This window comes from Dromiciops gliroides, chromosome 1, assembly GCF_019393635.1.
Source record: "Dromiciops gliroides isolate mDroGli1 chromosome 1, mDroGli1.pri, whole genome shotgun sequence".
NCBI lineage: Eukaryota > Metazoa > Chordata > Mammalia > Microbiotheria > Microbiotheriidae > Dromiciops > Dromiciops gliroides.
In genome coordinates, this window is record NC_057861.1 from 237,858,673 (window position 1) to 237,885,221 (window position 26,549).

The 26,549-nt window shown below is 38.8% G+C and overlaps 1 protein-coding gene across 2 annotated transcripts in view; it reads right to left on the bottom strand.

The window, feature by feature from the left end:
• Window positions 1-26,549, bottom strand: part of TMEM241 (transmembrane protein 241) — a 200,682-nt gene that overhangs the window by 153,312 nt on the left and 20,821 nt on the right. For both annotated transcript variants that reach the window (XM_043976936.1, XM_043976935.1), the window contains one exon: window positions 2,444-2,525. In XM_043976936.1, coding sequence (XP_043832871.1) covers window positions 2,444-2,525 — 82 coding nt within the window. The remainder of the gene's footprint in view (window positions 1-2,443; window positions 2,526-26,549) is intronic.

Consider the following 26,549-nt stretch of genomic DNA (forward strand, 5'->3'; position numbering starts at 1 on the left):
TCTCATATTATTGTCCATGCGGTGTTTGACTGTATTGATTTTGCTTATCTACCACATTCCATTATCTTGACACATTCCATTATTAACATTTCTAAATTCTCCCTGGTATTTTGATGTTTTGTTACTATTTCCTCCCATGATTGCTTAGCTGAATTCAGTTCTCATCCCTTTCATAACCTAATAATGTTTATTCTTCCTTTTGTAAAGGAGTATCCTTGTTGTACTCACCAAAAGGCAAAAGGGAGGCAATTAATATAATAATAATAATATAGAAAAGCTCTGTTCCCAGAGCTGACCCTTACTTTTTAAAGGCCGTGTATGTCTAATCCTTCAGCCAGCCAACTAGTTGAAGTTTCCTATGTCCTCTTGGCTGCCTTGACCAAAGCCCCATATTTCCATCACATTAAACCAAGAAACATCTTCACTTCATGGGCAGGTTATCTAGGCAGTTACTTCATACTCTAATGACTAATTGTTTAAGAAAATTTCTAAATTCTTCCCATATACTTTGGTCTTTTGATTGTCTGTTATCCACTTAAGCATCTCTCATGATTTCTTTTTTTTTAATTAATAAAGTATTTTATTTTTTTCCCGTTACACGTAAAGATAGTTTTCAACTTTTGTTTATACAGGCTTTCCAATTTCATATTTTTCTCCCTCCCTCCCCCCTCCCCTAGACAGCAGGTAATCTGATATAGGTTTTATATATATATAATATGTAACACATTGATCCTATTTCTGCATTAGTCATGTTATAAGAGAAAAATCAGAGCAATGATGAAAAACCTCAAAATAGAAAAAACAACAGCACGAAAAACAAAAGAAATAGTATGGTTCATTCAGCATCTATACTCCACAGTTCTTTTTTTTTTTTTCTTGGATTTGGAGATCCTCTTCTATCAATCTCTCATGATTTCTTGCATTTTCTTGCATCCTGTTTTAGCATCTATTTCTTCAAGTACTTTTCCCCTTGTTTCTTATACTCAATATTTTTAAAATTATATTCTAAATTTCTTCAGTTTGCTTATTGTCTTTTTGGAAAATTTTAATATTTGAGAGAAAATTTACTACAATATTCATTTCTATTGTCACAAGTGCAGCATAGTGGCTAAAGAACAAGTCTTAAGAATCAAGATCTGGGTTTGAGTCCCTCACCTGACACATACTGATTGTGTGACCTTGGGCAAGTCCTTTAACCACTCAGAGTCCCAGGAAACTCTCTAATACTAGAAACTGGAGAGAAGATGTTAATCTGTATTTGTAGAGAAAGTTCCTCACCTTTCTACTGGCATTAACTCTCTGTTTTCTTCCTGTTCGTCTCATGGCTACCAAGACAAATATATTATTCATGTTAATGGTTCTAAATTGTCTAGCAAAGTTGACATTCCAAATTAAACAATACTCTGTCCCTTCCTTAACTGTGCACAAAGATCACTGGCATTTGTAGTTAAGAAAACACATCACATTGAGAGGTTTAAACTCCTCTGTGAGCTTCTCAGATTAGGTCTGAGATTTAGCTACAAGGGAAACAGTGCTCTGTTTTTCTCTTCTTAAGAGGCAACTCGTTCAGAATGTTGCTTATTCTGGATACATCATTTCCCACAGTATCCACATGTATCAAGCATGAGCTATATTTCTTCCTCATGGCCATAGAATTGCAGCCTGGGGTGGCCCCCCTGAATCCTCACACACAAAGGAAAGCATGTGGCTTCCTCCACTCCTCATCCTTGAACCCTGCTTGGGTGTTGGAGAGAGAAGAACTACTAATGTACAAACATGACAGCCAGAAGCCATTTAGTGACAGATAATAAAGCATTCCTCAATGATCCCAGAGTACTCCACAGTGATGCAATATGGTTTAATAACTGATGTTAATGAGGAAGGCTCTCAGTCATGAGAAAAGATTAAATTAGGTTCAGAATTCTCTGCTTAAGAGATAGGGACTGGACCTGGAATTTCATTGATATAGAGAACTCTTGATTTTTCTTTCACAACATGACTAATGTAGAAATCTGTTTAACATGACTGTACATGTATAACCTATATCATCACATTGCTTGCTGTCTTGGGGAGGGAAGAGGAGGGAGAAAAATTTGGAACTCAAAATCTTACAAAAATGAATGTTATGGGGCAGCTAGGTGGTACAGTGGATAAAGCACTGGCCCTAGATTCAGGAGGACCTGAGTTCAAATGTGACCCCAGACACTTGACACTTACTAGCTATGTGACCCTGGCAAAAAAAAAAAAAAAAAAAGCCCTCTAAGGAATAATCTCAGAAAATTAATTAGTCATATACTTGTATCTGCATGGAAATATCATGATTTTAACTAAAACTATTTGAGTGCTATTTCAAACACTGGAAATAATGTTAAGAAAACCAAGTTCTTTTTAACAAGAGAGAATTGTACATTGGCCCAATGACTCTTTTTTCTTCATTACTTACCAATCTAGATAATGCCCTAGAACCTGCGTAGATTATCCCCACAAACATCATTGAAGAGGGAAGCCATGCCAGAACCTTGGCCCTGAGGGGGAAAAATTCACAATTCATTACCAAGCAGCATGTCAATCATAAGAGGCACAACTAATTAGGAACAGAGCCTGCAGAGAGACCACAGAGGTTAAGAGTGGTGATTTGACAGTAATTGACAGGTTGTGTGAGATATATTTTTGTGTCCAATGAAAAATGAGTTAGGCAAAGTCCTCCCTCACTCTTTTGAGAAAGAAAGGAAGGGAGAGGGGGAAGAAAGAAAAAAGGAAGGGGGAGAGAAAAAATGAGGGGGAATGAAAGAAAGAGAGAAATGAAGGAAAAAAGAGAGAGACAAAGGAAAAGAAGAAAAAGAAAGGAAGAAAGAAAGAAAAAGAAAACTACACTCCTGTTTAATCTTCCCTTTATATTTCTTACTGATCCTCTTTATAATGGGGATTGATATGAAATGGAAACAGAGTATTATAACCCAGAAGAAGGAAGAGAATTTGAATGTTAACCAGAGTTTTGGGGGGAGGGGAAGTGGGAGGAATTTCATCCTGGGTTCTAAATTTTAAAAGTGCTGCCAAAACTTGCAGTCCTTCAGCAGTGTAGAAACAACAAGAGTTTAGCACCTACTTGGCAAGGATAATTAATTAAAATAGAAAGGATTAGATGATGAAATGGGGTGGGGTGAGCTCCCTCCTTGCCACACCTCTGCTCCTTTCCCTTCAAGGGTGCCCTTATACAGCAGGGTCCCCAGTAGCTTTGTGCCAGGCTTCTTAGGGTCTCTGTCTATCCTATGAGGTAGTAGCCCACACTCCTTGATTTTAAATGAGGGTACCTTCCATACCATTTACCCCAGGAATGGCTTTGTGGTATTCTGCAAAGAAGGAAACAATCATTTCTATGTGTCAGGCACTGTACTAAGTACTTCACAAATATTATCTCATTTGATATTCACAACAACCTTGAGAGGTAGGTACTACTATTTTCCTCATTTTACAGTTGAGGGAACTGAGGCAAAGGAAAAGTAACTTGTCCAGAGTCACACAGCTAGTAAGTGTCTGAGGCCAAATTTGCTCAATCCACTTCATCACCCAGCTGCCTCTAGGCAGACTTTGGGGAGATGATGTAGTACAATGTAAAGAACATTCATTGGCCCTGGAGTCAGAGACCCTGAGTTCCATTCTCACCCCTGAATCTTCATAACGTCTTAATAATACCAGTAGGTCACCTGAACTCCTTGAGCTTATTTTCCTTATCTGTAAAATTAACAGGAAGGAAGGAGATGGCCTCTGACATCTCTTCCAGTTATAGATCTGTGATTATTCTGGGAGCAAAAATTCCTAGTTATACAGCTCTGCAAATAAGTGAGCTATTCTTTATCTCTCAAATAGGTTAAAAATAAAAGTCACAGACTAGTGCCAAATTGCATGGTTGTTGTTTTTTTTAATGACCGATTGTTGTTCCTTCTGTTTGACTAAGAAAGCTTCTTTTGACAAATGTACCTGACAGCTCCACCCAACCATAGCAAAAGGAATGACAGACTCACAGGACAGGAGCCAAATGAAGAGTGATGAAAAGCCATCTCTACAACCTCACAATGGCTGCTTAAACCATTAATCTGACATTTCCTGTACACCCAGTTTCTGGGAATCTTCAAGGACTAAGGAGAAATTTTCTTTGATTCAATTATAGCACTACTAGGAACCGCCTTTTCAGCATGATTTATAGCTTGTAACATGCTATAATCTTGTCCCAAACAAGAAAAGCACTTCTTTTCCCTGGACAATCTAGGGTGCAGGTTACTGGTGCTTACATCTCACCTCCTGTCACTTATAAATGGGTTTCCATCTGCCAATTGAAACTCCTAGGGTCATTTTAACAACCAACACAAACAAATGAAGCTATTCCAGCAAAAGGCATGAATTTCAGGTAATTCACGGCTGAGTGTCAGTTATCGGAAATTGCCCAACAAGAATGGCACTTGCCCACATGTAAAGTTCTTCAAAGGTTTGGATTGCATGTGCAGACATAGCATCCACTCACACCCCCATATGGGATCATACCTGCCTTTGTTCAAATTGCTGAACCCTGAAAAAACAGTTCCTTGCCTACTACAAGGCAAAATTAAAACACAAATCATCTGTGAGCAATTCCCTGGCTCCCAGAAGCACTGGAGTAAAGAGATGTCTGAAATCTAAACCCCAAGGCAGAGTGGGGAAAACAGAATCTTGCTTTGGGGCCAAAACCTTCTCTAATGTTTCAAGAAGGGTCAGCCTGTTGCTAAACTTCTTCCAGGAAAAGGCTTCAGCATTAAGTGTCTCTGGGTCTAGCTGACATGGGTTAATGCAGATAGGATAGGAGCTTGAAACAGAAACAACTGAGTGTGGTATAGTGATAGGAAGGATAGAGTGGAGACATCAACACCAAGAATGGATCAGCTCCTTTAAGGAAGGAGGCTGTGCTTTGGGTAAAACAGCAGCTGGCACAGCTGGAAGCATAGGTCCTCAGTATGTAAGGTCAATGAGGTTGCAAATATTTGTTCTTGATTCCTCCTTGTGAAATAAACAAAGCAAACTCCTGCTGGTTTAGATATTCCAAGAGACACCAATAAGGTTGAAAAGTCAGTAGACCTGAAGGAAAAGAAAAAATCTCTGGGGGAACATCTTGTCTATTTATCCTTCTACCCAAAAACACAATTTAAAAAAACTAAAGGAAAGAAACAAAACAGAGCAAAATGAAAACAAGAGTCACTCTTTAAATCAAAAAGATTTTGGCAAATTGCTGAAATATTCATTACCTTGCATTAGACACACACAGCCCCCTAAAACAGAAAAGATAATTTCTCTCTGCATGTGCCATTGGCCATAGACACTCTGGGAACTGGTACCTGGGTTGCCATAAAGGACTATGATGGATATTGACACTGAACTAAGCTACCTCCAACAAAATTTGAAAGTCTTTAGAAGCATGAACTCTGAGTTGAAAGGGAAGTCAGAGGTTTCATCCAAGAAGTACTTAACAGGAATGTACTCTTCAACAAACCCAACAAGTGGTCATCGAGTCTCCACTTGAAGATCTTCTTCAGTGAGGAGGAAGCTGCTGCTTTCTGAGGCAGCCCACTCTACTGTGAGACAGCCCTAATTGGGAGGGAAATGTTTCTCCCTACATTCAATATATTTAATCTACCTCTCTGAAATTACCAATGATCTTTTTTTCTAGTGTCACCTACTGGGGTCAAGCAGGAAAAAGTATATAAAGCCTTTTCTATATAACAGACCTTCAAATAGTTGAAGGCAACTGATGGTTTCCCTTCTCCAGGCTAAACATTCCATTTCCTTCTAAAAGCATAATCTTCAAGCCTTTCATCATCTTGATTACTCTACTCCAGCTTATCAATGTAGTACCCGTGACTGACCCAGGGCACAGTACAAAAACAAACAAACAAACAAACAAAAACTACCAAAATCCTCAACCTAAGTATCATGCTTCAGTTAACAAAGTCTAAGAAAGCTTCTTTGACCACCATGTTACAATGGTTCATTCATATTGAGCTTAAAGTCTTCTAAGAACCCCAAATATTTTTCATATGAATTTGAAACAGAAACAGTCGCCCTCACTTTGAGTCTTGCCTTTAAATGTTTTGGTGTCATTCTCTTCTGCATTTGTGTCTTGAGTGTCCCTGCCACCATAACAGCTATTATGGCAGATTTCTGTTTTTGTTTGTCCATTATTCCATCCAATTTCTTGACTTTGGGTTCGATGTTTGGGCTGGGCTAGCACCTCCGGAGGGAAGGTCTCAGCTGGCTCTGTTGCTGCTTTCTTGGGCAACTGAGGGTTAGGTTATCTCAGGGTCTCAGGGACGGGCTGGGGACCTGTGAGCTTTCAGTGCTTTGAAGGGGTCTGATGACAAATTATAGTTGTTGCTCCCCTATTCTAAGTGTAAGGGGCTAAAATCCTAGCTATACTATCTAAAATCTAATGAGTGGTCACCAATAAATTATAGGCTTTAGCAAGAGTATTTTTATTTATTAAAGAGCATTAAGATCAGAGAGAAAGGTGAAAATCTAACTATTTTCTAAGAGACCCCATCATCCGACCCACCATGGAGAGGTCAGGAACCAAAAGAGGAAAAAAGCTCTCTCCCAGTGTCCGCTTCCTACTTTATGTGTTCCTCCCAGAAATGGGAGGCTCCCCAAGTTGATTGGCTGGTAGCCTTGATAGGCAGTACCCACGGGCAAACATCAATTCCTGACGCCAAGGACCTTGACCACATGGCTTGCCCTCAGACACCTTCTCCTCATGGCAGAGCTTTCCTACAGTAGCTCTCCAGCAGGTGGCATCATTCCAATAGTTACATAAGCTCAGCAAATTCTTGACCTGGGTTTGGATATGAACAATAGCAGAATCCCACTGGTAGACAGTAGAGAGCCTATCAGCCAGCTAGAAAACTTTATTCATTCAAAGTGACAGAACTATAGGTTACCCTTTGATCTGAGATTCCTGCCCTGGTTATTCCTTTACAGTCTGGACTAGAAGCTGGAACCGAGTCCTCACTCTGCTCCTGATGTCTGGGTCATACAGCTGTTGTTTGCTTCTGAAATTCCTTCTTTCTCAATACACTGCCCAGGATCTCCCTACCCAGGAATGCCACCTTTGGGCACAGGTACTTCCTCAACCCATGCTGGATATGTTACTCAGAACTCAATAGTGGACCATGAAGCTTCAGGTTATTACCTGTCCCACTATGGGTAGGTGGTATGGGTCCTCTCTCCTTAGTTCACAGTCTCTTCCTGGGTGCTGGAGTACTCCAAACGTAGCATGCTCCTGGTCTGACCCTGTCCCAAATGTCCACAGATCTCTGTCTGACTCACTGTGCCAAGCTGGGCTAGAAAAATGACTCACTGTGACTTTTGCTGGATCTCCCCTATGAGATTCAAGCTAGTTCATTTTCTAGGTCAGTTTGGGGGAATTTTTGTGGAAGAGTTTGCTGCACCACTTCCTACTACTCTGCCATCTTGGCTCTGTCTCCTCCCCACCAGGTGGCTTCTTCTTAAGAATCAATTTACCAGGTCAAAGAGAAAGTGGCTGTGGTTACTCACAGGCCAGGCAGGCTGAGAAGAAGCCCAATCACCCCCTGGGCCATGCTGTAGCTCAGAACACTGTGTTCTGAAAGCAACACTACATTTTAAGAAGGAGTTAAAAGGGGCAGCTAGGTGGCGCAGTGGATAGAGCACTGGCCCTGGATTCAGGAGGACCTGAGTTCAAATCCAGCCTCAGACACTTGACACTTACTAGCTGTGTGACCCTGGGCAAGTCACTTAATCCCAATTGCCTCACCAAAAAAAAAAAAAAAAAAAAAAAAAGGAGTTAAAAGCCAAGAAAGAGGGGATCAAGATGAGTAGGCAAAGAAAACAGCAGACCATCGAAACCTTCTTTGGGGCCAAGGTAGACCAGAATACACCCTCAGAAGAAGATAATAACAAAGTTAAATCTCCTGCATCCAAAGCTTCCAAAAAAAATATGAATTGGGCTCAGGCCATGGAAGTACTCAAAAAGGACTTTGAAGAGAAAGTAGGAGAGATAGAAGGAAGATTTAGAGAGGTGGAGGAAAGAATGGAAAGGGAAATGAGAGCAATGCAGGAGAGTCATGAGAAAAAAGTCAACAGCTTAAAAGATAAATGGAAAAGGAGATACAAAAGCTCTCTGAAGAAAATAATTGCCTAAGAATTAGGATTGAACAAATGGAAGCTAGTGACTTTATGAGAAACCAAGACACAGTAAAGCAAATCCAAATGAATAAAAAAAATAGAGGGCAATATGAAATATCTCCTTGGAAAAACAGCTGACCTGGAAAATAGATCCAGGAGAGATAATTTGAAAATCACTGGACTACCTGAAAATCATGACCAAAATAAGAGCCTAGACATCATCTTCCAAGAAATTGTCAGGGAAAATTGCCTTGATATTCTAGAAGCAGAAGGTAAAACAGAAATTGAAAGAATACACTGATCGCCTCCTGATAGAGATCCCAAAAGGAAAATTCCAGGAATATTATAACCAAATTCCAGAGATCCCAGGTCAAGGAGAAAATATCGCAAGCAGCTAGAAAGAAGGAATTCAAATACTGTGGAGCCAGTCAGGATAACACAAGATCTAGCAGCTTCTACATTAAAGGACTGAAGCACATGGAATATGATATTCCAGAGGGCAAAGGAAGAGCCAATTTACCAGGTATATGCTTCAGGGAATTCAATGAAAGAAAGAAAGTCTCTATATACACCAAAATAGTCAAAGCAACACTTTTTTTTTTAAGTGAGGCAATTGGGGCTAAGTGACTTGCCCAGGGTCACACAGCTAGTGAGTGTTAAGTGTCTGAGGCCGGATTTGAACTCAGGTACTCCTGACTCCAGGGCCGGTGCTCTATCCACTGCACCAACTAGCTGCCCCTAAAGCAGCACTTTTTTAATAACAAAGAACTGGAAAAAGTATATGCCCATCAATTGGGGAATGGCTAAACAAATTGTGGCACATGAATATAATGGAATATTACTATGTTGCAAAACTGATGGTGATGAAAAATTCAGAGAAGCAAGGAAGATTGATATTAACTAATTCAAAGTGAAGTAAGCAGAGCCAGGAAAACAGTAAACACAATGATTATAACAATTAAGTGGAAAGAACAATAACAAAACAACCCAAACTGAATGCTATGACATTATAAGGACTAAACTTGGCCCCAAAGAAAAGATAGGGGAACACTATTCACTCACTCCTCAATGCTTTTTTTTGCAAAGGTGGAGACCCTCATATTTATCATTTTTTAAATACGTCGGTTAGTTTTGATGAACTTTGTCTTCTTCCTCTTTTAAAAATTCTCATTATTTATTAATTATGTATGATAAGAGTTGCCTCTCTGGGAGGGGATGAGGGTACAGATGCAGTAGGGAATTTAGCTGATATGGAAACAAAAGATTTCAGTAAATTTTTTTTAAGAGCCAATGTGCTATAACAGAAAGAGCAATGGACTAGATGGTCAGACACGAATATAAATCTCAGTTCAGATGCTACGTCAAGTAACCTAACCTCTCTGTAAAGTAAGGATAATCATATCGATACTGGCTATCTCATAGAGTTGCTCTGGGGGAAGTGCTTTATGAATCTTAGAGTACCATAGATAAATGAGCTTTTATCACTATTATGGTAACTTCTGTTTCTCAGGAAGCCTCAAAACTCCCACTGCTTCTAGGCTCTTCCCTTATCCTTCTAGGTAGGGTCCCCAGATTAGGCTGGGGTTGTAGCATCAAACTCAAATAGAAAAATGACCACTAAACCTTACATAATGATCCCTATAGCTGCTTATTGACTTATAAAACCGCATAGCACAGAGGTAGCTAGGTGGCACAGTGGATAAAGTACTGGCCCCAGATTCAGGAGGATCTGAGTTCAAATCCAGCCTCAGACACTTGACACTTAATAGCTGTGTGACCCTGGGCAAGTCACTTAACCTTCATTGCCTGAAAAAATAAAATAAAATAAACTGCATAGTAACATTACCTATGATCTATTGTATTTTTATTTATTTTGTTAAATATTTTTCAACTACATTTTAATCTGGCTCCTGGCCACACTCCAAAAATGTTGTGGGTCACATGCAAATACTGGCAAATTACTTGACACCTCAGGGCTAGAGGATCAGAGGAACAGACTTTTCCAGCTGGAAAGGCCCTTAGAGGATGACTAGTCCAGCATCTTGATTTTATAGATAATGAAACTGAATTTCAGACGGCTGAAGTTACTTGCCCAAGATCATGCAGATGGTCAAGAGAAGAGCTGAAATTGGAATGCAGGTCCATATTCAAGCCTCTCTCCAGTAGACCATGCTGAAATGTCAACAGGATAAGAAGTATATTGGGGGGGGGGGGGGAATGGCCTAGGCAGAGAAATAAACCACCCTCTAGTCCTTGGCCATTCAGTCCTATGCAGATCACATGAGATCAGCCAAGGAGTGATGCGGCCTAGAGTGGAGAGTCAGGAGAACCAGATGCTATTCTTGGCTTTGTCACTAAATGACAAAAAGAGAAAAATACTCATTCTGAAGTCAGGAGATCAGAGATTGAGTGCAATCTCTGCTGCTTACTACCTGCGGGACCTTGGGCAAATCACTCAACTTCCTTTGGCCTTAATTTCCTCAACTGTAAAATGAGGTAGGAAGGTTGACCTGGTTGGCCTTTGAAATCCTTTCCAGTTCTAGATCGATGGGACAGCTAGGTGGTGCAGAGGATAGAGCACTGGGCCTAATGTCATGAAGACCAGACACTTATTAGCTATGAGACCCTGGGCAAAACACTTAACCCTGTTTGCCTCAGTTTCCTCACCTATAAAATGAACTGGAGAAGGAAATGACAAACCACTCCAGTATCTTTGCCAAGAAAACCCCCCAAAAGGGTCATGAAGAATCAGACAATAAAAATGGCTGGGGGCAGCTAGGTGGTACAGTGGATAAAGCACCAGCTCTGGATTCAGGAGGACCCGAGTTCAAATCTGGCCTCAGACACTTGACACTTACTAGCTGTGTGACCCTGGGCAAGTCACTTAACCCTTATTGCCCCACAAAAACAAAAACAAAAAACAAAAAATAAAATTAAAATGGCTAATGATCATTATCTGTGAGACCTAAGGCAAATCATTTGAGTTCTTTCTGCCTCCATTTCTTAATCGACAAAATGGGGAAAATACTTCTCATACATGACACTGGGTTGTGATAACCGATTTATCTATGCCCTTGTTGAGACACTGTTAATGAAGAAGAAATCCACTTAATGAAAAATGAGGAAAATTATTTGTTGTTCAGTCATTTTTCAGTCCTGTATGACTCTTCACAACCCCATTTGGGGTTTTCTTGGCAAAGATATTGGAGCAGTGTGTCATTTCCATTTCCAGATCATTTTGCAGGTGTGGAAACTGAGGCAAACAAGGTTAAGTGACTTGCCCAGGATCATACAGCTAGAGTCTCAGATCATATTTTAACTCAGGAAGATGAGTCTTGCTGACTGCAGGCCCTGACTCTATTCCCTGTACCACCTAACTTCCAAGAGGAATATTATATTTTCTCTAAAATTCACTGAGAAGATACCGCTGGTTTTTAGAGGTTTCTTGATAACCATCATCCTAACCTTATATGATTGAACACTCTTTGGTGGAAGAGAGATTTGCGCCACAAAGCCTAAGACCTAAAGAATGCCTCTCTCAACCACAAGCTATATGGAAAACTACCAAATTAAATTTATAATACTTGGGAACAAACACCTTTGCACAAATGTTGGGTATAACCCTTGACTTGAACCACATTTTTAAAAGGTAAATTTAATCCATTTTAAGGCATGCAGGGTTTGAAGAATTCAATGCTATCAAAATTGAAAAGAAAAATTTCTCAGTGCCATGGAAATCAACTAGAGACGGGACTGACAAAGGTATGAAACTATATACTGAATTATTGAACATGCACTGAACTGAACATATGGCAGGTTTTTATTTAATTTTCTTTTTTATTATGAACTCAAATATCAACAAACATGAATATTTCAATAGACAAAGAAAAACAAAGGGGATCAGAGAGGGAACTTCAGTTATGTTCATTTTTTCCATTACAGACATCTTTTTGTTGTTGTTGTTGTTGTTGTTGTTTAGTTGTTTCAGTCATGTCTGATTCTCTATGACCCATTTGGGGGTTTCCTTGGCAAAGGGACTGGAGTGGTTTGCCATTTCCTTCCTCCAGCTCATTTTACAGATGAGGAAACTGAGGTATACAGAGTTAAATGACTTGCCCAAGGTCACACAGCTAGTATCTAAGGTCAGATTTAAACTAGGAAGATGACTCTTCCTGGGTCCCAGCCCAGTGCTCTATCTACTGAGCCACATAGCTGCCCACATACATCTTGGGGTTTTGGTTTGGGTTTTTGCAATAATTCAAATTTGATAAAGTCATTCCAATGCTGCCTTCCTTGTCCATGACCCCTCTGGAAATTCATTCTGCTCTATTTTTATTTTTTAAATGATTCACTGACAGTCTTTTCTTCCTTTTTCAGTATTACCATAAGTACCATCTCTCCAACTCTCCCCCACCAAAAAAGAAAAAAAGAAAAAAGAAAATCATCTCTTATAACAAATAAGTAAAGCCATGCAAAACAAATCCACCAAAGGGTCATGTCTGAACATGCACATCTCAGCCTGCACCCCTAGTTCATCACCCCTCTGCTAAAAGGTGGGAAGCATCATTCATCATAAGTCCTCTGGAGTTGTGTTTGGTCATTTCATTGACCAAAGTTCTTAAGTCTTTCACAGTTTTTTCATTGTAAAATGTATTATCCTATAAATTGTTCTGTTGGTTGAGCTCATTTCACTCTGTATCAGTTCATATAAGTCTTCTCAGGTTTCTCTGAAACCATCCCTTTCATCAAGTCATAATACAATAACATTCCCCTACATCTACCTATCATAAGTTGTTTGGTCATCCCCTAGTTGATAGGCAACCAAGTTGTTTCTAGTTCTTTGCTACCACAAAAAAAAATGCTGCTATAAGTATTTTTGCACTTATAGGTCCTTTGCCTCTCTTTTTTTATTCTGTTTTGTTTTGTTTTGTTTTGGTGAGACAATTGGGGTTAAGTGACTTGCCCAGGGTCACACAGCTAGTAAGTGTTAAGTGTCTGCGGTCAGATTTGAATGCAGGCCTGGTGCTCTATCCACTGCACCACCTAGCTGGGCCACCTCTCTTTTTGATATCTTTGGGAGTAAAAGCCTAGCAAAGGTATTGCTGGGAGGGCTGTTCCACCATCAGCTGCAAGACAGACTCATCCTGAACTTGTATGGAAACAGCTCAGAATGACAAAAGATGGGGTCAACACTTCTGAAGGTATGTAATAAACAACTGCCTTTGAGAAAACTACAATATTATTCGGGGAAGGCATATATATTCCCTGTACTATTTACCAATCATGATAAACAAAAACCACTTTTTATTAAGCTGTGAGCATTAGTCCTGCCTGCCACACATGGGAGCAAATACTGCTCAGAAAAACTGCACAGGGTAAAGAAAAGAGGAACTGACTCCATCTCCAGTGAGACCCTACTTACTCTGTAGTCAGGAAAGGACAGGATAGGGGTACCTTCTGAAATCTTTACACATAAATCTAAGAACTGAAATAGACAATACTGCTGTCATGGATACTGTGAACAGCACGGAAAGTACTGGGGTTGGGGATGGGGACCAAGTATTATTCAAATTTTTAAGAAGTATTATTTATTAGAAAACTATTGTTATTTTTTTAAATCCCACCTTCTCCTATATGGAAGATTATATTTTCTCCATTGGGGCAGGCAAGTAAGACAACACCTGAATGTATAAGTAATCACAGGCATTTTACAGAGAGAAAGGAATCATCCCTTATAACTGAAACAAAACCCTAAGGACTGAAGCCAACAGGTGAGAGGACTTGGTGAAATTAATAGATTTTTGTTTTCTTCTCTTGGCTTCCTTGAGTCCTAGGAAGATGACAATTTAAGATCCAGAAATGTCATCTTTCTCTAAGTATAAATTAGGTGCCCATTTCTGATACACTGGGCCTTGCAAGTGGTTTTGCAAACATTAACAATGCCACCAAATCTCTACCCATGGCCCCACTTCTGGGCACTCCTAGGACACACAAAAAGGTCTACCTTTTAACATACACTGTTATGAGCTATCCTCTTGTATTCCAGTAAGCACTAGTATTATTCATACTTAAAAAGGTGCCCTGTATTTCCTTACTCCAACAATCTAGAGGAAAAAATGTAAGATTTCCTCTGTAAAATTTACCCCCTAGCAGACTGCCACTGTCAATGGCAAGTGAACCTCCAAAGACTTGGCAACACCAAAAATCTTACCTTGAGGTTGTAATACCTAATGTTTTATGTAACCAGTTCTGGTCATGCTTCCCTATTTATATCATCCAGAAGGTTCCAACCATTTGGGGGAATTAAAAAATGTTCTTGTAGTCTTTCTCTCTGTCTCTGTCTCTGTCTCCACCACACCTCTCGATCTCCATTCCTCTCCCTTCCCCCATGATGGTGTTAGTCAGTGAGTTTCCACAAAAATTGCATACTAGCAATCATATTTCTAAGTTGACTTTTCAGGATTCAAAGGTTTCCCTATTCAACAGGAACTTCAAGGAAAACCAGAAAATAATTTGGCAGAAAATAGGTTTAGACCAGAATCTTACCCCATATGCTACCACAAGAAACACATAAATATACTGCCTAAAGTATAAAAGCCATTAAAGAATGGAAATATCTTTCAGGTCTATGAATAAGGAAAAAATTCTTAATTAAGCAAGGGATAAAGGTGATTGTAAAAGAACAAAATGAACAACTTTATTTAATAAAGTGGAAAAACATTTGCAAAAAAATAAAAAACTGCAAGGAGAAGTCTTTGCACCAACTATATCATTAAATTTTATATCTAAGATATATAGAATTGATAGAAAGAAAGAAGGAAAGAAAGGAGAGAGGGAAGAAAAGGAAGGAAAAGGAGAGACAGAAAGAAATTAAGACCAAAATTCATTCCCCATATAAGCAGCTTTCAAAGAAGGAAATGCAAACTATTAGCAACTATATGGCTGGGAAATGTTCCAAACCACTAATAAGAGAAATTAAAATCTCTAAGGTAGCAGTTCTCAAAGTGTGATCCACAGACCACTGAGGGGTCCTTGAGGTCTTTGCAGGGGGTGTGTAAGGTCAAAACTATATTCATAATAATAAATATATTAATTTGCCTATTAAAACACTCCTCTTTTTTCCAACTACACATCTAAGAGTAGATTTTCTTCATAGAATTCAACCAAAATACCATATCACAAAAGATTGAATGCAAAAGCCAATATGAAAATCCAACTGTCTTCTATTAAGCCAGACAATGAAGACATTTGCAAAACTAGACAGCTAGGTAGCACAACAGAGAGTAAGTATAACCTGAGTTTAACTCCAACCTCAGACACTTACTAGCTGTGTGATCCTCAGTAAATCACTTAAGTTCTCTGTGCCTCAGTTTCCTCATCTATAAAATGGAGATGATAATAGCACCTACCTCCCAAGATCATTGAGGATCAAATGAGATAATATTTGTAGTATTTTGCAAACCTTAAAAGCACTATATAAATGCTAGCTATTATCACTATTATTAACATAAAAAATACTATTCTTCTTGAATATTTTTGTTTTAGAAATTAGTTTTCATAAAAATGCACTATTTGTTAACATATAATGGGTTTATTGTTGCTATTTTAAATGAGTTAATTTTTAGTCACCTTTAATATTTTTTCCAATTATATGTAAAGACAAGTTTTAGCATTCATTTAAAAAATATTTTACATTCCAAATTTTTCCTTCCCTCCCCTCCCCTCATGAGTTAATATTTTAAATTTTTTTCTGCTTTAATTTCTAATATTTTTGTTGTTGTTTAGTCATTTCAGTCATGTCCAACTCTGTGACCCCATTTGGGATCTTCTTGGCAAAGATACTGGAATGATTTGCCATTTCCTTCTTCAGCTCCTTTTACAGATGTGGAAACTGAGCCAGAGAGGGTTAAGTGACTTGCTTAGGGTCACACAGCTAGTGTTTGAGGTCAGATTTGAACTCAGGAAGATGTCTTCCGGACTCCAGGCCCAGCCCTCTATCCTACACCACCTAGCTGTCCCCAACAGCTGGAGTTTATATAGCATGTTACAGCTTTCAACATGCTTGATCTACACTGACTTATGATTTAGCCTCATAAGCAACATGAGTAAGGTAGAGCAAGTATTTATTATTATTATTATTATTCCCATTTTTCAGGGGTTCGGAGGGAGTTGGCCTGAAGGTAAAAATTTGTTGGATGGGTTTATCTTATAGACAATTGGTGCTTGGTACAGTCGGATAATACCAGAGTCAAGAATTGTGATTTAATCACAAATATAGGAAAGTTCTGAGTGAGGAAACACCTACCAATACTAGGCGGCACCAGTTTGAGACCTCTTTTTTTAGAGAGCTTCCTACAGTGCTGACAGGTCACTTATCCAAGGTCAAAGAGACCATACAGGCCATAGGTTAGATTTGAACCCAAATGTTCTCAACTTCAAGGTATTTACTACACTATGCAAAAAAAAACAAAAGCAAAAACAATTTTTAAAACCATCGATCACACTCTATCAATTGTTTTCAAGCCTGAAATAAAGCGAATATTTAGACAGGTCTCATCCAACAGGAACAAGACACAGACAGATACACTAACCTTGCATCTTCTGCTTCAATCCCCTTTAATTATATTTGTCCCTAGAAAGGCGTAACACCCATCTACCCTCATTGCCAAGAGAAAATATCATTGCTAATTCTAGCCTCAGATAAGATCTCTGCTGCCTGATCTGGACTGGGCCAAGTCTCCAAGGGTTAAATAAATACCTGGGAAATTCTGGCCCCTACAAACATCTTTCACCTCTAAGCTCCTAAGGCAGGTTGGGCTGGCTTAGCCACAAGATGATCCAAAGAGAGATTCAGGAAAAAGGGCCCCCAGCAGACTTTATAGCTTTGTTGATTACCTCAAACCCTAATTGTTCCTTGAAGGGCACTGTTTGGAAATTATTACCACTTTGGATTTATGTGCACGTAAACACATTTTTATTACTACAAATACTCGTATTGTGGCCTTGCCTGAGTTTTTCCAGGTGTGCTCTTTAGTAGCAGAGAGCCCGAAGAAACAAGTGTTAACCCAGGCAGCTAGCATAAGTTGGTTGGCATGAATAATAAAACTGTTGTAATTGAGATGAGAACTAATTAAATTAAATCACTTGTTTTTCAAATAGAGCATGCATTATTGAGTGAACATCTGCTCCTTGAAAACACTCCGAAATTTATCCCTTCTTTTCTCGCCAGGCTCAGTGGTTGGAATTTTTAATAAATCCCTCATATTCTACTGACACCTAGTGGATTTTGGCAGTTATTTCTAAACAGGAAAAATAACAAGACCATAACCAGGGTCAATTTGGATAGAGGAAACAGTGCTGGATGTCTACTTCCTCTCCCTTTTAACAACATCTCCCAATAATATCCATTACTGGCACATTTTGTCCCTCGCTTAATCTCATTTCTTTTCTCTGTTCTTCCTTCTTTTTCTCCTTGGTTTCTCCATCCTCGTCTTCTTCACTCAATCATATTTCTTTGATAAACCACAGCCTACTTGAACTGGAAAATAGCTATAATGCTATGGAGCAGAATTCTGGACAAGATGACTCTTGCCTTGTAATTCATCCAATGTGGGGGTAAGGGGTGGGGGGTGGAAATGGCAATTAAGCACCAAATGGAAGTTTCACATAAAGTCAGTTCCATATACCATAGCTTTTGCTCCAAAGGAAGACCTTGGGCTGAGTCAGATTTCCATTTTGGGGGAGAATTCTTCAGCTGTTTCTATCTACCTCTCCCAACACCTCCGTGGGGGAAACAATGAAGGAGCCTCCCTGGCCCTCATTCCCCCAAAATTCAATTCACAATAACTGATGTTTTTATAAAGCTTTAAAGCTTGCAAAGAATAATAAATGTATGTCACTTGAGCCTAACAGTCCTAAAGAACAAATGAGAACGTGATATTAGGAAATTGAAGTTCACTAGCTACCTAAAATGATTAAGTGAAACAGAAGAGTTATGAGAGAAAAGCGGATCTCTTCTTCTTGGTTAATATAAAGAAAGGGAAATATTGGCACTTAAGAGTTCTTTTAGTACACATCCAGGAGTCCTGCTATGATACCAAAGATGAATATATAAATGAATATATACATATATACATATATATATATACACATACATATACACACATACATACCTATACACAAAACATGCATATATAAATATATATACAATATACAATGCACATATACAAACATATATATTCCTTAGAAGCCAATGACTTTTGATCCTAGTTCTGAAAAGATTGAAGCTTCCTGCAAAAAAAAAAAAGTTAATAAAAATAAGTTTCCCAAGGGGCAGCTAGGTGGCGCAGTGGATAAAGCGCCGGCCCTGGATTCAGGAGTACCTGAGTTCAAATCCGGCCTCAGACACTTATTAGCTGTGTGACTCTGGGCAAGTCACTTAACCCCAAATTGCCTCACTAAAATAAAAAACAAAAACAAAAAACACTTGAGAAACCTTGCAGTACTAAGTCAGGTTTTACAATTATAACCATTGTTATTATTACACTAGAAACAATAGGGAGAAGACTGAAGTTTTCAATTGAGCAGGAGAGCATCATCATCAAATTTGTTTTATATGAAATCGGCACTTGTGTAGAAGCTAAATAGAATGAGAAACTGGACCCAGGGAGAACAAATAGGAGGCTACAGAAATAGTTGAGGTGAAAAGCAAGGGCCTGAACTAAGAGAATAGCCCAGTAAGAAGAGAGAAGAGGACAGGTGGGAGAAATATTGTGGAGGCAGAATCAACAAGGCTTGGTAACTAACTGATCACTTTGGCAGCTAATAGATAGGGACAAGGTAAGGCTAATTTTGAGCTTTCAAACATGAATAAATGGAAGAGGAATAGATTTATGGAAAGAAAATCCTAAAATATTTCTTAAATATTGTTAGCTGATTTTTAAAGCAATTGCTACTTTTATATGCTATAAAAGGGACTTAATCATTTTGTGTTGGTAAACACCTTTCCTTTTGGACAAAATTTTGGAAGAAATAAAATTTGGTTTTTTGGGAGTGGTTAACACTGTGTAAATACAAGTAAACATTTTTTCAAAAGAAAACTAAGGGGACAACTAGGTGATACAGTGCATAGAGCACTGGACCTAGAGTCAGGAGGATTTGAGTTCAAATCTGGCCTCAGATACTTACTAGCTCTGTGACCCTTGGCAAGTCACTTAACCCCAACTGCCTCCAAAGAAAAAAAGAAAGATAAACACTTTCCTTGTGCCCAAGAAGAAAAGGCTTCATGCTTTCACAAAAAGGAGCCCAAGGGCAGCAAGGAGTAAAACATTAAAAGATGTCTCCATAAGAATCATGGCTGCATTTCTTCCCATGGTAGGAATTATCCACAAGAGCAGTAGGAGGGGCAGCTAGGTGGCGCAGTGGATAAAGCACCAGCCCTGGATTCAGGAGGACCTGAGTTCAAATCTGGCCTCAGACACTTGACACTTACTAGCTGTGTGACCCTGGGCAAGTCACTTAACCATCATTGCCTCGCACCAAAAAAAAAAAAAAAAGAAAAGAAAGAACAGTAGGAAAGGATGGGGGAACCTAATATGCCAATTTCCTCTGGTCAACATGGACCTGAAGGAAACAAGCGATCCTGTTCTCTCCAGATCCATTGCAGCAAGGGACTCACTATGGCTGAAAATAAAGAAAATTTAGGAAGTGCCCCCACTCTGGTAGGGGGCCCCTATAAGACTTAATGAGGAGGAGCTGGGAAAAAAGGAAAGTAGAACAAATAAACAAAGTAGTGAAAGAGGGGCAGCTAGGTGGCACAGTGGCTAGATAAAGCACCTGCCCTGGATTCAGGAGGACCTCAGTTCAAATCTGGCCTCAGACACTTGACATTTACTAGCTGTGTGACCCTGGGCAAGTCACTTAACCCTCATTGCCTCACAAAAAATAAATTTAAAAAAACAAAGTAGTGAAAGAATGTCAGAGTAAAAAACAAAAAACAAAAAAGGGGGGAAATGGGGGCTTGGGAATCAGTCAAGGAAAAGGAAAGTAACATGAATTCAGCCAGGGGAAATAGAGAAAAGAAAGAATTGCTATAGTGCAAAGGGCTGTGAGTGAGGCCCACGGGCCATTGACTATGTGCAATGCTCTCTTCCAGTTTCACCCTCCAGACTACAATGCAGTCCAACAGTCCTGAGGATGAAGTGGCAAAGACATATATCCCAGTAACTCTTCTTTCCTTGTCTGGCTTCTGTGGCAAAAACATCAAGTGAGAATATGGATTCAGGGACCAGAGCCTGGATCAAGAAGGGCAATACTGGCGCTACTGCTCCCACTGTTGCCCCAGGTATTTGGAGCTAAAGATGCTCGTGCTCAGGTCAGCCCAGCCCAGTCTTCACATCAGGTGCAGCTCCCTGAATCTGGCAGGAGCCTTAATTAAAACAAGCACTGGAAGCTAGAGGAAGTATAATTATCACTTCCACATCAAGACTTTCCCCATGGTGGTTTTAATATATGGCAGGTCAGCATAAGAAATTAAATGGGAATGTGGGGGGGAGTTTTTCAGAAGCCCCAGACAACACTTGAAGGTCAACAGATGACACAGAAAAAGTTAAGAAATTCAGAAATGCATGAAATATATATATATATATATACATATATAGTATTATATATCAACATATTTTATCTTTTAATACCATAATAATTCAGACTCCTCTGGTATGAAAGGAGGGCCAGAAAATTTTAAATAGATTTTCCATATCACAAAGGTGCCATTCCTCTAACACTCTTGGTGTAAAAGGCATAACTGTAGTCTGTTCTCTGTCACCAAGTGCTATGTCACAGATACTACCATCCCTGACCCCCTAGACTGAGCAGCAGCTATAGTGCCACTTAGCAGAAAAAGACCAGTGGAAACATGATGGTGTGCTGAGTGTGCTTGTCCACCACGAAAATTTTTCTCTTTGTAGAAAGTCTTGGGTTTTTCTCTTTTGTTCTGATTCTTCTTTTACAACATGACTAATGAAGAAATATGTTTAATGTGATTGTACATATATAACCTATATCATATTGCTTTCTGTCTGGTGGAGGGGGGAAGAAAAATTTGGAACTAGAAATCTTATGAAAACAAATGTTGAAAACTATCTTTACATGTAACTGGAAATAATAAAATACTTTTATGATTAAGAAAACAAAACAAAAAAAGAACCTCTTGGACTACTTGGCAGAATTCCAAGTTCAGTGGAACAAGATGAGACACATTGTGTTACAACACTTATCCAAAAGACTCAACAACATAAAAGCTATATAGCAAACTCATGCATTTGTGTCCTCTTTGCCTGTTAGAAAAGATAATTGAGAAACATAGGAAGACATGTATGAACTGATGCAAAATGAAGTGAGCAGAACCAGGAGAAAATTGTATACAATAACAGCAACACTGTAACAATGATCAACTGTGAAAGACTTAGCTCCTCTGATCAATGCAATGATCCACAATTCCAAAGGACTCATGATGAAAAATTCTATCTGCCTCTAAAGAGATGGACTGAGTATAAATTGAAGCATTTATTTTATTTTTTGCACATTGTTTTTTTTTTCCTTCGATAAACCTTTTTATTTATTTTTTAGTTCCAAATTCTATCCTTTCCTCTCCCCCCTCTCCACTCGCTGAGGCAGTAAGCAATCAGATATAGGTCATATATGTACAATTATGTAAAATATTTCTATATTAGTCATTTTGTATAAGACTCAAAAGAAAAAATGAAAGAAAGAAAGTGAAAACAGCATGCTTCAGTCTGTTCTCAGTCAATATCAGTTCTTTCTTTGGAAGTGGATAATATACTTCATCATTAGTCCTTTGGGATTGTCTTGGATACTTGTACTTCTGAGAACAGATAAGTCATTCACAGTTCTTCATAGTACAATATTGCTGTTACTGTGTACAACATTCTCCTGGTTTTGTTCACTTCACTATATATCAGTTTATGTAAGTCTTTCCAGGTTTTTCTGAAATCATTCTGCTTGTCATTTCTTATAGCACAATAATAATCCATTACAATTATATACCTCAGCTTCTTTAGCCATTCCCCAATTGATGGGCATTCCTTTGATTTCTAATTCTTAGCCACTACAAAAAGAGTTGCTATAAATATTTTTATACGAACATGTCCTTTTCTCTTTTTTTGGATGTCTTTGGGATATAAACCTAGCAGTGGTATTGCTGGATCAAAGGGTATGCACAGTTCTATAGCCCTTTGGGCATAGTTCCAAATTGCTCTTAAGAATGGTTAGATCCATTCACAACTCTACCAACAGTGGATTAGCAACCTAGTTTTCTCACATCCCCTCCAACATTTCCTTTTTTGTTATATTAGCCATTCTGATAGATGTGAGGTGGTACCTCAGAGTTTTAATTTGCATTTCTCTGTGATTTACAGCATTTTTGTATGACTATAAGTAGCTTTGATTTCTTTGTCTGAAAACTGCCTGTTCATATCCTTTGACCATTTATCAATTGGGGAATGACTTGTATTTTTATTAATTTGACTCAATTCTCTATATATTTGAGAAATGAGGCCTTTATCAGTGATACTTGTTGCAAAAAAATCTTTCCTGGTTTTCTGCTTTCCTTATAATTTTGGTTACATTGGTTTTGTTTGTACAAAAGCTTTTTAATTTTATATAATCAAAATTATCTATGTTACATTTTGTAATGTTCTCTATATCTTCTTTGGTCCTAAATTCTTTCCCTGACAGATAAACTATTCCATGTTCTCTTTTTTTTGGGGGGGTGGGGGTGGGGCAATGAGGGTTAAGTGACTTGCCCAGGGTCACACAGCTAGCGTCAAGTGTCTGAGGCCAGATTTGAACTCAGGTACTCCTGAATCCAGGGCTGGTGCTTTATCCACCTAGCTGCCCCTCCATGTTCTCTTAATTTGCTTATGTTATCCCCCTTTATGTGTAAATCATGTACCCATTTTGATATTATTTTAGTATATGGTGTGAGATGTTGGTCTATACCTAGTTTTTGCCATACTGTTTTCCAGTTTTCCCAGCAGTTTTTGTTAAATAATGAGTGTTTGTCCTAAAAGCTTGAATCTTTGGGTTTATCATATAATAGATTACCATAATCATTTACTACTGTGCAATTCAAATCTATTCTATTCCACTGATCTAACACTCTATTTCTTGGCCAGGACTAGATTGTTTTGACAATTACTATTTTATAATGTGATGAAATTGAAGGATTTAGCAGATACTCAAAGACCCACCTGGAGATTAATCTATACTGATTGAATCAAGTGAGAGTGATTGACTGCTGATTAAGCCTACTTCAAGTTAATTGGATTATAATCACACCTGGCTATCCCTTAAGAAGCTATTGTTCTCAGAAGCTAGACTGTGAACTCAACTTGAGAACACCTTCAAAACCAATGGATTTGGATGACGCCAACCAATCAGCTTGAAGCAGTGTGTAAGGACCGCCTCTGTTCCAGACCTATAAAAAGCTTCCACAATCAGCTTGCTAGAGAGTTCCTGATTAAGGCAGGACTTGAGGAAGAACCCAACCAGGCTGGAACTCTAGGCTAGGTAGCACTACTTTTTCTTAACTTTCTGAACTCTTTGTAAATATCTGTGTGCTTTAATAAATGTTTAATGCCCAAAGACTGGTGCTGAAGCTTCTAATTTAAGATGGCCACAATTTAGATTTTAAACATCACAGTTTGGCAACCACGAAGGGATAAACCAAACATTCATCTTCTGATCTTCTGATTGGGTAAGATTTCCCCTCCCCTGTCCCCTTAAATTGGAAAGTACTGCCAAGTATAGGCTGTTTTAAATTTCAAATGGATCTTTTAAACATCCTAAGTATCCCTTTTCTAGCTTTACATTCACTAATCAGAGATGTTGGCCAGTTTGAATTTGATGAATATATTTTTAAAATTTTTACTCCTCTTTTTGGTTTTGTGGGGCTTTGTGGTGTGGTATGGAGAATTTGGCATGCCCTAGATAATATTAGGATAAAGATGATTCCCCAGGATTCCCCATTAGGGAAGCTACTTATGGATTGGAATGAAGGAAAACTTAGACTAGATACAACCATGACCAGAGGAGGGATTATCAGACTGTGTTTTATGTGGCATGAGGAATTACAGGAAGAATGACCCAAATATGGGTCATTTGATCCCCAAATATTGAGACATTTGCAAAGAACCCTAACTGGTACAGCCAGACCAACTTCTTTCGCATTTTTTCCAATGAAGTCCTTTATACCCTTGAGCTTTTGTTCTATTTTAAAATTTTCTTTATATTTTTGCATTTTTTTGCAATGTGACTAACGTGGAAACGTGTTTTGCTTAACTTTGCATGTATAATATCATATTGCTTGCCTTCCCAATGGGTGGGGAAGGGACTGGAAGGAGGAAGAGAATTTGGAACACAGCATTTAAAAATTAATGTTAAAAAAAGGGCAGCTAGGTGGCGCAGTGAATAGGGCACCAGCCCTGGATTCAGGAGGACCTGAGTTCAAATCCAGCCTCAGACACTTAACATTTACTAGCTGTGTGACTCTGGGCAAATCGCTTAACCCCAATTGCCTCACCAAAAAAAAAAAGATAATCATTTACTATCATAAGACCCATACCACCAACATGGGCAGGGTCAGTGCTATGAAATACTAACGAAAATCAAACTTACTTAGGGAAATTCACACTATCATTATCTAGTGGCAGGCCTCAAACAGCTGTCAAAGTGATATAAAAATACAAGTCTCTCTATGTCCCTATTACTTCTAGGATCAAAATATAAACTTTTCTGTTTGGCATTTAAAGTCCCTCATAAACTAACCCTCACCCACTTTTCCACATTTATTTCCACGTCCCTTTCCTTCATACACTATATTGTCCAGCCAAATGGGCTGTTCCTCACAGACGGCACTTTGCTCTTGGTCTCCATGCTTTTGCCCCAACTCTTCCCCATGCCCAAGACATGCCTTCAGAATCCATCATTTCCTTCAAGGCTCAGCACAAAAGTCACCTCTACAGAAAGTCTTTCCTAACACCTCCAGCTACCTGTACCTGCCCTTCAAATTATCTTGTCTCTCTTGTATCTTTTATACAGGTTGACTTCCTCATTTATAATGTAAGCTCCTTGAGGGCAGAAACTATTTTGAATTTGGATCCCCAGCACATAACACAGTGACTGGAACTTAGTAGGTGCTTAATATTTTTTTATTGTGTAATTAATGGTTTTTAATGAAGATAGATTGGGGGGGTGGAGCAATGAGGGTTAAGTGACTTGCCCAGGGTCACACAGCTAATAAGTGTCAAATGTCTGAATCCGTATTTGAACTCAGGTCCTCCTGAATCCAGGGCCAGTGCTTTACCCACTGTGCCACCTAGCTGCCCTTAAGGTAATAGACTTTTGCTTTAAAGTAAACAACTGAAGGGCAGCTAGGTGGCCCAGTGGCTAGAGCATGGCTTTGGCATCAGGATTACCAGAGTTCAAAAGTGGCCTAAGATACTCACTAGCTGTATGACCTGGGGCAAGTCACTTAACCCTGATTGCCCCCCCCAAAAAAAATTTTTTTTAATTATCCTTTACTCTAGAAGTATAAGCAGGTCCCTAATTCACTAACTGGCTAATTGTTCTTACCTCTTAGTAATATAGCTATTAGTTTGGAATTTTTAATCAAGACATATGTTGATGGTTCTCTAACAAGGTCCTCTGATGGAAAATTAAGGCAGAGGGGTAAGGAAGCTTCTGTTTGATCAGCTGGAAACCTTCTTTTGCAAACTGGAGAAAGGAATGTTAGCTAAGATCATAGCTTCAGCTCTATGAGCATTTGTGTTAAGCCAATACAGTTTCTCTCATTTCAAAATAATTTTTTCTCTCTCTTTAGAGTAGTTGAAAAGTGTTAAGTGGAAGGAGACTGAAAGCAACTTTTTGAGTTCCAAGAAATTACAGCAAATTATTTACAAAGAATTAGATGTAAATTTTAAGTGGCTTGAGACCAAGGGTTCTATTGGACTAAATTTTCCATCTTCATGAAGGACCAACTGACAAAAGAGTCTGAACAACACTATAATTTCAGAACAGTATTGACTACATCCACTTTAAGGCACGATGGGTCACAATGTTCCCGTAGGATCACAGCTCAAAAGTGCCTAACTATTTCTGCAAGGGATTGAATATCTGTTAGAAAAATCACATTAAAAGTTCTCCAAGAACTTGGCAACCGCAACAGCTGCTATACAACAATAACAACAAACATGTGGCTGAAGAAACAGTGGGTATCTTTCCTAAAACAGAAGGCTCTGTGATCATCCAGGATTAGGTGCTAATGACCAATGGCCTTGGCAAAAAAA